General features: G+C 33.6%; 1 protein-coding gene across 2 annotated transcripts in view; it reads left to right on the top strand.

Annotated features, from left to right (window-relative positions):
* Positions 1 to 1,381: 1,381 nt before the first annotated feature.
* The window catches only part of Oat (Ornithine aminotransferase precursor), a 51,538-nt gene continuing 38,001 nt past the window's right edge, over positions 1,382 to 14,918 (top strand). The window contains exons 1-2 of one of the 2 annotated variants that reach the window (XM_035368312.2): positions 1,382 to 1,486; positions 10,686 to 10,908. In XM_035368312.2, coding sequence (XP_035224203.1) covers positions 10,701 to 10,908 — 208 coding nt within the window. In that variant the 5' untranslated portion in view covers positions 1,382 to 1,486; positions 10,686 to 10,700. Of the gene's footprint in view, positions 1,487 to 10,422; positions 10,565 to 10,685; positions 10,909 to 14,918 lie in introns of those variants that run through there. The other variant, XM_035368313.2, reaches the window with a different exon arrangement.

The following is a 14,918-nucleotide window of genomic DNA, read 5'->3' as shown; positions in this document are numbered from 1 at the left end:
GAAGCACTTAGCTAACTGCACAGCTTTGGTCTTCAGCACAAATTCGTTGAGAAAGATAGCTAAAAACCTCTGAAGAGTAAACTACACAAACGTCATGCTTGGATAACGCTTATTAACCGAAGTTTTCATTTTTATGTCCCTTTTGTTGCGTTCAAAGGATGCTGACGTTTAGATTAAGTTTTCAAGATGCTATTCAAGATTGATATTTCAAAGAAAACACTTTATGGTTTGACATCCTCACTACTGAAAACTAAAAAACTAAACTGATGAAATAAGTACTAACCAGTTTCCTGTCCTACAAGCAAAATGATTACATACTCTGTGCATCAACTCCACTGAACGGCCGCATAGGTCGCATGCGACCATGATTCGACTAGGTCCGCTATGCTTGTAGTTCAGATTTTTCAGTTTGCTGCCCTATGGGGAAAAACTGGTTTTGGAGATGGGTCAGCTACGTCGGCCGTGTCCGTTAGCTCAGATAATCCCCAGGGTGAACGGGCCCTTAAAAGGGTTCAGCCCAGCCTCCTTCTTTTTCTACTTACTTTTGCGACTTGAATGGATAAAACGAAGATCTCTCAAATCCAGAAAGCAGCATTTAATATCATGCAAACAAAAGACAGCAAGTTGCACGCAAAGACGTCTTGATTTCACGCAATAACTTCATTTAACTATTTTTCATGGGTTGGCTGTCAAAACCTAGTCCCTCAAACTCCTGAAAGACATTTACTTCTCCCTGCGGAAAACTGCATAAACTTCCCCACTTTGGCAGCATGTGAAACCAGGTCCAACTACCCAACGATCTTACCCCTCAACCGCTGGTGGGCGCTATCTCATAACGAAGCTAATGTATTTATAATGAACAAGACGTACGGGTAGAAATATCTCGGTGTTGTTTGCTCTGTAGCGATGATTTCGTGGTAGACTTTTTAAGGAAAACTAACTTCGCGAGTTATAAAGTTTATAAGGGCACAAAAACTAGCTAACAATAATTGGATCTGGGACGACATACTACCCTTTCCACGACTCTAGCCGCTCTTCACTAATTAGTTTTGAAGGAAATAAGTATCATAATTTGGATATTAAACAATTCCGATTTAGGGAAAAAAGTTACATTGAATTAAAAGAAAGGCAAACTTTTAAGCTCGGCCATTTTTCTGCTTTATAGCTCATCTGGTTAATAATCATGATATGTATAGATTTCTGAATGGAATTTTGTATCCTTTCTGGAATTTATTCCTTCAAGCTATTCAAAATTTTATATAATCGTTTGGCATAATTAAGGTAATATAGTTTTTGGCCTAAATTTTTACTTTTCGTATGTTTTAAGTTAACATAGCAATCATCCGCGGTATTGATTTGTTAGCTTACTGAATAATCCGAAAGATGGCGTCAGCGGTCGCTATCGAGGCTTTAAAAGTGCTAGAAAGAATTTCTCTCAAACATTGCTTATTTAGACTGCAAAAACATCATCTCTTACGGAATCAAGGTCAGTACGTTGGGTTATTTACGTTTTTCAGTGTGAAATTAATTTAAATTGAGATGTCATATTTCGCTATAATTATTATTAATTTCTTATGCGAACATGTTTTCGAGCTCGTATAGTTAGTTATACACCGTTTTTATGACCTGCGAAATTTATATAATTTGTCTGCGAAATTTATGTAATTTGTTTTTACATATAATTTACATGTTGAATGTAGATATATATATAATATTATAGTATTATTGCGTATAATAGCTGTAGCAATAAGTTTATGTTGTGAGGAGTTCACTGCTTGTTTGAACTCAAGCACCAAAATGTGTTTGTCTTATAAAACTTTAAAAAAAAAAAAAAAAAAATACGATTTTGTAAGTTTGATCACGTTAATCGGAATAAATTGCAGTGAATTATTTTTAGTATTTCTGAAAATGTTTTCTGGAATCTCAAAATCAAAGCTACGATTGAATACATTAAGTATTTAAAATAAGGAATTCTGTTAAATTCTTATATATCATTAATTTTAAACTCTGATATCACCACGCGAATTTCGCTATAACATACCGTTTATGTGCTGTACTCATCTCAATCAAATGTTCAAATTTCTATTCACACGTTTTGATCATAATAAACACATTATTTTATTTATTTATTTATTATTTTTTAAACCGTGGAGTTTCTGATTAAATTTGAAGCTTAAATAAATATCTTAACGCTTTGTCGTGTGGCAACACATACATTTTTTACATTACTAAGCTCATTATTAAAAATGTTGCATAAAATAAATTAACTAATTAATTAAATCGAATTTCAAAATTCGGGCTTCAAGGTTATATGTTCGAAAGTTCAAATATAATGTGTGATCAAAATATAATGGATTTATCCACAATGCAAGGAATGTACATGCAGATTATTCGCTGTAGAATAGAAGACATGAGATTTTTCTCTTACTAACAGTTATCGATGCAACAAAATAAATTAACTTTCAGTTGTATATTATCCGATATGTAAATTATCAAACTATACTGTGTTTTTAAGTTAGAAATAATATCTAATGTTTAAATATTACTAAGAAAATCTCATGTATGAATGCGAAATATATTTAAAGCAAGCGCGCGTTTTTGAGAGTGGCCCACGTGACTAGCATGAAAGCTAGAAATGATACACAAGCAGACATGTCAACAGAGTGAATATTTAAGGAACTGGCAATATTTATTAAGATGCATTTTAAAGAAGTATTGAAAAAAATGAAAACTTATGTATTTTGAGTAATTTATCCCAAGGAAAATAGCCTCTTAAATTTTATACAAATTCGTTACTTTTCTTGGTTATTCGTTACTTTACAAACTAAATTTCGGAAGGAAAATAATGATGATAATAGCAATAAATATGAATTGTAACGGTGGACGAAAGGGCTTTTTGAAAGTTTAATAATATGGTTTATCAGTAGCATGTGGAATAGCGAAATATTTTATAGGATATGAGTAGGTATTTTGACTAACAGGGAAATCAAAATCGTAAAAAACAACCTTATATTTAGCGTAGGTATAATGAAACACTCAATCGATTTCGAGGGCAGCTAAAGGTCCCTCCTCATCAGGAGAAAGAAATACATAGAAAGAAGAAAATAGGAAGAGTCACAGAAACACGTGGTGCTTATCAGCACTGCACGTGGTTAGAACTAGATTTTTTAATCAGAGTTGTACTGGCCGCCTACTTTTACTGAGCCAGGCTGTCTGATCACGCATAAAGAAATATTAGCGAAGTTAAAATAGGGAGCGAGGGGCAAATGCACCTTACGCTCAAAATCTGAACTACAAATAATGGAAAGCAACCACTGAACGGATTTTTATACCCTCTGGTAGTACCAAGCGCGAGGAGGTAACGCCATCTATCGGCAAAAATAATTGAATTAAGATAGTAGAATTTTAAAGGCATTAGGAAGGACTGGATTGGACTTCAAATCATTAAACTAAACTTTCTAAATCTTTGTGAATGTGAAAAGCCTCAAGAAAATCCAATTCACCTATGGAAGAAGCCTTTTGGATGATTTTTGCAGACCCAAAATCAAAATTATGGTTAAAAGTCCAGCCATTTGCCCCTCGCTCCCTATTTTAACTTCGCTAATATTTCTTTATGCGTGATCAGACAGCCTGGCTCAGTAAAAGTAGGCGGCCAGTACAACTCTGATTAAAAAATCTAGTTCTAACCACGTGCAGTGCTGATAAGCACCACGTGTTTCTGTGACTCTTCCTATTTTCTTCTTTCTATGTATTTCTTTCTCCTGATGAGGAGGGACCTTTAGCTGCCCTCGAAATCGATTGAGTGTTTCATTATACCTACGCTAAATATAAGGTTGTTTTTTACGATTTTGATTTCCCTGTTAGTCAAAATACCTACTCATATCCTATAAAATATTTCGCTATTCCACATGCTACTGATAAACCATATTATTAAACTTTCAAAAAGCCCTTTCGTCCACCGTTACAATTCATATTTATTGCTATTATCATCATTATTTTCCTTCCGAAATTTAGTTTGTAAAGTAACGAATAACCAAGAAAAGTAACGAATTTGTATAAAATTTAAGAGGCTATTTTCCTTGGGATAAATTACTCAAAATACATAAGTTTTCATTTTTTTCAATACTTCTTTAAAATGCATCTTAATAAATATTGCCAGTTCCTTAAATATTCACTCTGTTGACATGTCTGCTTGTGTATCATTTCTAGCTTTCATGCTAGTCACGTGGGCCACTCTCAAAAACGCGCGCTTGCTTTAAATACATTTCGCATTCATACATGAGATTTTCTTAGTAATATTTAAACATTAGATATTATTTCTAACTTAAAAACACAGTATAGTTTGATAATTTACATATCGGATAATATACAACTGAAAGTTAATTTATTTTGTTGCATCGATAACTGTTAGTAAGAGAAAAATCTCATGTCTTCTATTCTACAGCGAATAATCTGCATGTACATTCCTTGCATTGTGGATAAATCCATTATATTTTGATCACACATTATATTTGAACTTTCGAACATATAACCTTGAAGCCCGAATTTTGAAATTCGATTTAATTAATTAGTTAATTTATTTTATGCAACATTTTTAATAATGAACTTAGTAATGTAAAAAATGTATGTGTTGCCACACGACAAAGCGTTAAGATATTTATTTAAGCTTCAAATTTAATCAGAAACTCCACGGTTTAAAAAATAAATAAATAAATAAATAAAATAATGTGTTTATTATGATCAAAACGTGTGAATAGAAATTTGAACATTTGATTGAGATGAGTACAGCACATAAACGGTATGTTATAGCGAAATTCGCGTGGTGATATCAGAGTTTAAAATTAATGATATATAAGAATTTAACAGAATTCCTTATTTTAAATACTTAATGTATTCAATCGTAGCTTTGATTTTGAGATTCCAGAAAACATTTTCAGAAATACTAAAAATAATTCACTGCAATTTATTCTGATTAACGGGATTCCATAGTGGGAGTTTCCTGTAATCTGTAAGGGGTTAATTTAGTTAAAAGATTATTCGTATGTACTGATATTATTGATATATATCTTTCAAACATTGTCAAACACATTTCTGCAAAAATTATATGCGTTAATTTTTAGTAAAACGTCAAAAGAAACCTTTCGATCTTTTATTAAATATTTCATCATTGCATAAATTTATAACCTTAAAATCACGAACCAACATTTCATGAACGTTTTGCGAAACTTGATTATCACGCCCCGAGCAGTCGCTAAAACCGCTGAAGATTTCGGTATTTCCTCTCGGCTTCTGTTCTTGGCGCATTTGCTAAAATTAGGCCGTTAACTTCGGAGAAAAACTCTGCATTTCTAGGGAAAACGGAAAAGAAGCAAAATAAACTGAGCAATCATTCAGCTTTTGTTGTTAAGCATTAATCTTTGTGCTGGTGAATATTTTCTGCCATATTTCTGAGATTATGAAATCAAACTTCCTTCCGATAAATAGATTGACATCCGTTGAAGCATTTTATAGGGCTAATCAATATGAACATGAAAATATTATAGTTTTAGAACTGAATGAATTTTAAACTCATGACTGATTGCTAACTGGAACTCCCAGAAGTCTTCCCTTAAAAACTGGTTAGTACTTAAAATTTCCAGTTTGAATCTGTTTAGAAGAGAAGCTATAATGCAAGGAGTAATGCTCCTTCCATTTCTTCCCCCCCCCCGTCAGCTTTCGAAAGGAAAGAAACATAAGACGTGTCAAGCATGTTTTTTTTACATTCCCTCTATATACAGAAAAACATCTTTTTTTCCCCTTCTTCTGAAATGACTTAATTCGTTTGCTTTAAGAACACTTATTATCAGCCTACGATCTTATGCAAAGAACTTTGGTAAAATAATAAATAAATAAATTAAATCATAACATCCTGTACTATAAGGGTTGGTCATAAAAGTTATTTACGTACTTTGCATGACTCTTTCAAAGAGTCTGATGCAGTCATTACCTGCAGATTGAGAATACAAATGTTTCACGAATTGGAATTTTTCTAGCTTTTTTCAATATTCTGTATAAATTACAACTGCTCGTCAAAGTAAAATTTTGATAAATTATTGTATTAGGTATGACTTACAGTATGTTGAGTTCTCCGTTAGAAAACAAGCAGTATCGCTCGGAATTATTTCGGTTAATTTTTGGATTATGGTAACTTGGCGATTCTTTGGTGAAAATTTGGCGACCAACCCTGCTACAGCAATCTGCTAGTTTTTGTTTGGACGCCATTTTGGTTTCACAAATTAGAGGCACTCGTTTTTTTTTTTTTTTTTTTTTTTTTTTTTTTTTTTTTTTTTTACTCAACACTCAACATTTTTTTCCAACAATCTGCTAGCCAAATTACGCTTATGCTAGCACTTTTATGGAACAAAAGTGCTTAATCATGACGAAGGTTAGGTGTGAAATTGGGACAAAGTGCATAATCGCCCATTGCTTGCCGCGTTTTTACGAATTGCACATACACGGTATCATCTATGTACACGTCGACCTATTTTCACTTAAAAAAAATCCCAGAATTGCACAAAAATGGCATTGCGCACGCTCTTGACTATATTCATGTACTAAAGTTCTAGCTAGTAACCTTTATCGCCTTACCAAAATGTCGCCAAACTACATGTTACCATATTCCAAAGATTAGCCATTATTTCTATAAAAGAAGCTATGTTATCAAGAAATACGAAAGTAAAATGCACCAAGAAATAGGAAAAGAAAAAAGAATTTCAATTTCCAACTGGGAAGGCAAAATCTAATCATACCTACAAAAGTTTGTTTGTTTATGGAGATTACCTATCAGCTTAAGGGCAGGGATGTCTTCGTGGAGGGAAACTTGCTCATATAATACATTACACACGAGGAAAACCACGAAAACGCCCATGCAGCCAGCCCGTTCGCCTGGATTCGAACCCAGGTCGAAACTACCAGTGTTAAGAGGCTTTAAGACTCGGCCGCTGAAGGTCCATACCTACAAAAGATGCTCATGCCTTGGAGTAATAAATGAAGCACTTCAGTTAGATTTTAAAAGACCTTTCATCTAAGGGAAGTCTTTAAATGAATCAAGTAGTTCTAGAATTATAGAACCAAATTACAAAGTATCATCAAAAGTTGTTTTTATTTGAGTATATTATTATGATTATGCTTCTAGTGACTGAAGTGTTATATTTTATTATATAACTGCAATAATAGATTCCATTTATCAAGTATAACTTGCATAGAAAAATGGCTAAAAGGTTTGTTTCTTGTAACATAACCGGAGAGTGACGCCAAATTAACAAAATAGTTATTTCAAAATTTAAAGAATTCGGTGGGCCTCGAATTGTCAGCTTTGTGTATTTCTTTATACAAAGTATTCTGCGTGGTTTAATTACTTGACTGTATTTAAGCGGTAAGCTTTTGTTATTTATATGCTGAATCGACAGTGTTTCAGTTGCGAATATGTATTCTTTATTACGTTTACATAATGGGTCTTTCTTTAAGCACTGATGTAGCAAAATATGTGCTTAAGAACGCAACTAAGCTACAATCAATTTATTTCGCAACATATTTATAATTAAAAGTCATGCAAAAACTTTTCAAAGTAGTTTGATAATTTAATCTGCACAAATTATCGGACATAAAGTTGAAACAACGAATAGAAATTTGCTCTCAAAAAACGCTACGTTAGAAAAGGAATAAATTCTAAATCGAATGGTCTCCAGTGACTAAACATCTGTAATATTACAGAGAATAATAATGATAAAAAAAAGGTAGTGCGTTGAAAAAGATGTATACCAACTATAATACGGGCTACCAACGGCCGAGCATTAAAGTGACTGAGCACTGGTAGTTCGACCTGAGTTTGACTCCAGGCGAACGGTCTGTCTGCATGGGCGTTTTCGTGGCTTGTGTATACAAGTCAGTTTCCCTTAAAGTCCTCCACAAAGTTGTTTCGGCCTTAGGTAGATAGCTTTCGAGTGCTTTGCAGTAATAAAATAAACCAAATCAAACCAACAAACTACAATACTGAAAACTTTCCACTTAAAGAAGCTAATGTACCGTGTATTTAGTGGAATATGGCATATTATCCGAAGAACTTTAAAGAGATATAATGGGAAAAACTGGTTTCGCATGCAGTAGCTAACATAAAGGGGAGTGTTTTTTCATTATGATAAAGTAAAATCTAACACTACTCGAGAATCGCTCTAAAAATTAAGATAATTTTATAGATATTTTTATTCAACCACCAAAATCTTCCAATTGGCCATTATCAGATGCTTTTTAAAAGGCTTGCAAAATTAGGTTAAGGGAAAATATTTTAGTTTGTAATATAATCTCCGAAGAGAGTTTCGTTCTTTTTTTACACCAAGACGTGAGTTTCGGTTATAAAGTTATTGAAAATTCTGAATTAAGAGGAAAAACATTGTAAACAGTAGCGGTAAATATACCTAGAAGTTGAATTTTTTTCTGTTCTAAAACTAAGCTATAAGAAACCATATTATGTTTTAGATGATTTAATAGCATTGCTTAGGGTTTATTTTAACGCCTGCTTGCTCCTTCGAAACTAAAATGTTTGTAAAAATATTTGAGATAGTCCTAGCATTTTTAGATAAAATCAAAAGCTCTACTAATTACGTTATAGAAGAGGAACTAAACGACACTCTGCATTTTTAATAAAATAAGGAGAAATCTCGGTTCATGAATCTAATTCGTTCTTGATTGAAAGCTGTTCGTAAACTGAAATTATTTTCTCCATGGAAATTAATCTTAAATTCTTTCTGAACACAGATGATTTACAATAGTACTTTGTTCAAGAGTTTATTAATCAAAATCGATGGAAATATCCAAATTTAGAACAGGAGAAAGTGAGGCACAAAAATATGGCCATTTGCAAAATAGATAACGCTTCAACCCGCTACCTATCTATCTATATGGAGTGAATAAGCGCCTCACATGTACGAGAAACTGTTAAAGTGCTGTTACATTGATGGAGTATTAGGACGTCTACTGATTCACCTCCGGATGGGTAAAATCTGAAGCACCAAATCACTAAAGATAAGACAACAAAGATAAACACGATATTAAACTGATCAAATACGAAAATTTAGTTTTAACACGTTGAGCGCGGCGCCGAATTTGCTGTCCTTTCCGTTCAGCCGGCAGCGAGCTTAAGGCGTAAAGCTAAGCCGTATTTTTGTTTAGAATGTTTCAATACATTTCATTAAAACTTAAAAATTTCATTAAAAATTTGATCACATTTCATTGAGACTATATTTTTTAACTTTAATATTGTCGGTCCAGCATACCGACGACAGCCAAACGAAAATTCCAGTGCCGGTCCCCAGAAACCGACGCCGGACACACGGAAAGTTCACTGCCGGTCCCCAAGGACCAGCACCGCGCTCAACGTGTTAACCGTAATTGTACGATGGAGAGTGGACGGCGTAAGTAGAAAGTGATGAGGAAGAGATGTTAGTGTTTAGATGAGGAAGAGATGTTAGTGTTTAGATGAGGAATGGCCCTTATAGTAAAACATCAGGTTTACTATAAGGCCTGTAGCACATTTTTTTCTCAATCTTTTAGTGCCTCGATCATTCATACTCTCTGGACATTCAGCTTTACTCAGAATTTGTCCAATGTGATTTGTTGTTGTCTAGGTTTGAAAATGTGTCTAAAGTGAGACTGGCACTGGCATTGAAAATGCTTTCTGCTACAGCTTTGCTATTGCTCTGTCAGTTTGATATGGTTACAAGAAAACTTTGTACCATACCTATTTTGTGCACATATCAGGCATCAAAGAACTAGGATAGTCTTAACTTTCTGTGAAGGAATTGTTTTATAGTTTCCTTTTTGTTGTTTCAATTCTTTCTTGTTGAACTCATTTTAATGTTACTTTAATGTTTAATGTTACTTTAATATTTTAATTTTTTAACTACTTCACATCTTTGTTGTTAACTTCGAAGCCATTGGTTTGCCTAAAGCTAAATATCGTAGGAAACAAAACATAAGTTCTCATTGTCGAAGCGCTCAGAATCTCTGCCTTCAACATAATCTGACCATAATTTGCCTCATGAAATTTGATCAAGAATTCACGGTCCTGTGAGTCCTTTGCTACCAGGTTTTGTTGATGAAATTTAAGTAGCGGAAAATATTAAAATGATTCCAGAAATCCTAGATTAGGAATTCTGCGTCATGATTTACCTCAAACAACATCTGAAAATTCTTTATCGCTAACTTGAGCGTTCTTTATCTCCAATTCAAAGCATCGTTTATCATTTGTTACCGTTGAGATGTTTGCGATCCGAGATGTCCCTGCTTTTATTTTAAAGCTTCCAGAAAGAAAGCGATTAAATCTTGCATGACTTTTCCGCTTTTGGATTTTGGCATCTCTTAGATCAGGTGCGAACAACAAATTAACTAAGCGCTGAGGATGAACTTAATCTGCAAATAAAGCTTGCAAAATTAACTTTGTTTCATCATTTAAAAATAATTGTACATTTTTCATACTGTCAAAGACTGATTCGCAGTGAAAACTTTAATGATATTGGCTTAGCATAATGTAATTAAATTTCACTTTCTATTATAACGAAGTCTAACAAAAGAAACTTAGAATAAGTAACTTCCGATATATGATTAAGATATGATTATTGATTTGATTTTATTGATTTATCTTTTTCTAGCATATTCATCCGATCATGTTGCAACCACAGACAACACGGAAATTGACCATGCAAGCTAAATCTGTGCTGAAAGCTGCAACTCGAACATTCAAGACATCTGTTGCAAAGAAAAACGTACAAGTTCCTTTATATAATCTCAGTTCACAAGAATGTATAGAGAGAGAACTTAAATATGGAGCCCATAATTACAAGCCTCTACCTGTTGTCATCCATAAAGCCAAAAGTATTTTTGTTTCTTTTGTTTGTTCGTTTTTGAGTTGAGAGATATATTTTTTTGAATAGCCCTTATTTATGGTAGCATTCTTTTTAGTTTCTTGGGTGACGCTCCTCGAAAAGAAAGTTGTTAATTTTATTCTCCGAAGCAAATTCACAGTATCATCTAATACCCGTTCAGTGCCGAAATAATTTTTTTATTCACCTTCAGTTTATAGAGAGGGAAATATACAAAATTTGAATTCTTTGACTGAATGCAGTTTTGTACCATGAAAATGGATTATTGAAAGAATAACTGCAAGTCAAATGCATTTTTATTAAAGGTGTAGGAGTAGAAAATAATATTTGTTACATCAATGATTTTGTATTTGAAATATTGCGTTTTATATTTCGAATGTTATGTTATATGAATACGAAGTATCTGAGAAATAGTCTTAACTAAAATGGCTTCCAACCTTTTCACGTCTAACAGCCGCTTTTTAAATTACATTATTTTTTGGCTAACCTTCGAATACCGTATAAATATTTAATTGTTTTAATTCGGAACATATGAATGAATTTGTGTGTTATATGTGCGTATATATGTATGCATATCATTAAATTATATTTGCATGTTGTTGATAAAAAGTAATTGAATGCAATTTAATGATAAAGAATTACAGGATCCTTTAAAAAAAGATGCATTTGACTTGCAATTTGTCTTTCAATAATCCATTTTCACGGTACAAAACTGCATTCAGTCAAAGAATTCAAATTTCGTATATTTTCCTCTCTATAAAACTGAATGCAGAGAAGTTAGATGCTTAAACGGCTCCCACATTTTGCCACAACTCCGAATAACGCAGTCTCCATTTTTAATGTTTTGTAATGTATATTCTAAGGAATTATTTTGCTTCCTAGATTTTTATAAGCTTCGTCATATTTCTTAAAGAGAACATCGGTGCTGTTTCTATTTCCAAGCCGTTTTCCCATCTTATTTTTTCTGTACTGAATTATATTTATAGAATAATTTCGTATGAATTATATAGCTGATAATGCAGTCTTATAAATGAAGAATGTAAATGTAAAAAAGAAATTGTCTTTTCTAAACATTCTTGAAGCATTTTAAATTAAAAAAAATAAAATTGGCACATTAATACAGATCACTGAACTAAGGTGCTTGATAGAAGACAGATCAATTTAGCTAATCAATTTCAGTTTTCCTTGGGTCAAAATGAATTCATAGGCTTCCTCTAAGAAAGGAAGCATTAAAAACTTTTTCTGTTTTCGCAATTGTAATTATTTTCACAAATATTCAAATCCGTTAGTTATTAATAACTACCTGAAAATGCAATTTTAATCGATTTTAATTGTCATTTTCGCCGCCCAGACTGTATAGTTATTAGGGAAGCCTGACTGCGATACCTAAGGACCTGACTTCGAATCCCGCAGAAGTCATGATTGTAACTGTCCGTCCCCTTCATAGGAGGCAATGGTGGCCCACCTATTAGATGCTTCATAATAAAGAAACCGGGCCTTAGTATAGATTAATGGACTGTGTTACAAAATTGTAACTGTTTACAATCTGCCATTGGCGCAGGGGAATTGTCATTTTCCCGTCTAATACACCCCTCTATAAGGTTCAATAGCAGTCGATTAGCATTTTTTCTTCTTGGAGGGAGTTTCTTCTTACGTTATACTTATGGATTACTCGTACTCGTCACTTGCAACTTTTAACATCTCTTGGGGAAAAAATCAATATGAGAATCCAGAAAATGATTCTTAGTGATGCTAAAATTATTACGCATTGTCACGTCACAGTGCTTCAAAAAATCCCATTGTTTAAAGGTAGATTAACATTATGCTCATATCTTGGACTAAAAGTTTTCAAAATTAAGAGGGTTGCTGATAAGGAAGCCTTAACACGGCAACACGCGCGCTCATATGAGTTACACGAGCGTGCCGCCCAACCGGTATAGTGGTTAGCGTTGCTGACTGCCGTGACGAAAGGACCGGGTTCGAATCCCGGAGAAGGCAGAGATGTTTGTAAATGTATAGTGTAGGTGCGGCATGACGGCACTCTAAATATGTGGCGAGCCGAAAGTCCTGTCGTGTGGTTTAGTGGAAGGGAAGAGGGGTGGGAGACCCTCAGACCCGTCCCCCCCGGAGTGCTCTCCATCAAAATTGGGGGACGGGGGAACTGAGCTAAATCGCATTATCACCTGAATGGTGCTCAAGCTGTTGCCAACGGCAGGCATAATCTATCGCTCCTTGCCACGAGGAATTTCGTGGGCTCTTGGGCTGAGTAAGTCAGACAAGTGAGCATAAGTAGCAGCACACGAGCGCGCGCACTGGGTCCCAAAAGATCCGATTTGTGTTTTTTGAAGAAAAAATTGTGAATCTTCAGAAAACGTGTTACATCTGCCCCAATAATATATTTTATGATTAAACTTAATACGCAATTATTAAAATTTTTAATTTTTCCAAATGCTTTTATGAAATAAAATTCTTTAAAGGTTTAGAAAATCGTACTGTATATTAGCATAAGAAAAAAAATTTCTTTACTCTGTATCTTTATTAATATTATAGACACAGAGAAACAAATGTAACAAATTTTAGCAGCGCATTGAATAAAGTGTTATCGTGTGTTCCAAATACAAATATTTTTCACATTCGGCACAGCGCGTTTTCGTTTTCGCTGGGCAAACACTGCATCTTCCCCTTTTTTTCTTTCTCCCCCTTGGTTCCGATAGTTTCTTACAATAAAACAATTTTTTGTCATTCTCACTTTCGTTTTCAGAATCTGTAACAGTTTCTGAATCAGTATCGTGTGAAATAAAAATTCATTATTCATTTCCATCCTCCTTTTCTTCAATACATTCTTAGCCAGTTGATGCATCTAATAACTTTTGCAACATTTCTTCCTTGTAAAATAAATTACGCGACATGTTTTACTCTTTCTATACCGTCACAAATCAACTATGTAATAGTATTACGAATAGGCGCGCTGGCTCTAAAAAACCCGACCCGATCCGATCAAAATCAAACATTCGAATCAAAGCTCCAGCGAAAAAACTTCGGAAACATAGAGGTCGATCTCGAACACGACTACACTGAACCTCAACAACTTGAGTGAAAAAATAGGCCATGCTTCGAGAAAGGTTTGCTTAAACACGCTGGTCCGTTGGACCCAGCGCCGGCGCTCGCGAGTTAATTAAAAGGTAGTTATAGGAAATGTTAATCAATGTTTAATTTATTTTTCATCTTCCTGATGCTTATTATCACCCGTCTGAATTTGTCTGTTGAATTTGGGAACACTCTGTATATGTTAATTCAAGGAAAAAGAAAAGGAAGTACCTAGACAAAAATAATGTAATCATCAAATGTTAATAAACACATAGATATGATCCAGTAAAATCATGTGATAATTCAAATAATAATCCAGTATAATAATCCGAAAATTTGTATATTAATATTATTAAACTGTTTAATAATATGTAAAATAAAAAGGGGAACTTCTCGTAGCCTATAAAACTCGTCTTCATTTTGGTATCATACACATCCATGTATACATTTTGGTAATAGTAAGGAATTACAATAAAGAATAAATGAGAGCTCTGTCAGTAGCTCTATATTTTATTACTAATAACTTTCTTTCACATTTATATCTCCCCTTATGACCTCTAACACATCCCTTTACTTTCCCCTTCGTAATTAATGTTATTCTAACCTTCTTGACCGCATATGCGACGACACCGTTCAAGTGCTCTTTCAGCTTCCCGCGAGCGTAATATTAGGCCACCCCTAGCGGAGTACCGTATGAAGCGTCCTCGGTAATCTATTCTTAATGCATAAAAAGTAAGCATTTTGCTATTTGGAGGGGGGGAAAGGGCCTTTTAATTATGAACTTGTCTTATATTTATTTGTTTTCAGTTTATTTCCATTTATTCATTTTAATCTAATTTTTATGATATATTGATTCATTATTTGTTTAATTATTAATTTAACAATTTTATCCATTTATGTTTTATTTACTCATTC

Source organism: Stegodyphus dumicola, chromosome 5 (genome assembly GCF_044657685.1).
Source record: "Stegodyphus dumicola isolate Sdum_Otavi_A_Nest chromosome 5, ASM4465768v1".
NCBI classification, from domain to species: domain Eukaryota; kingdom Metazoa; phylum Arthropoda; class Arachnida; order Araneae; family Eresidae; genus Stegodyphus; species Stegodyphus dumicola.
This window is presented reverse-complemented; position numbering and strand designations above follow the sequence as displayed.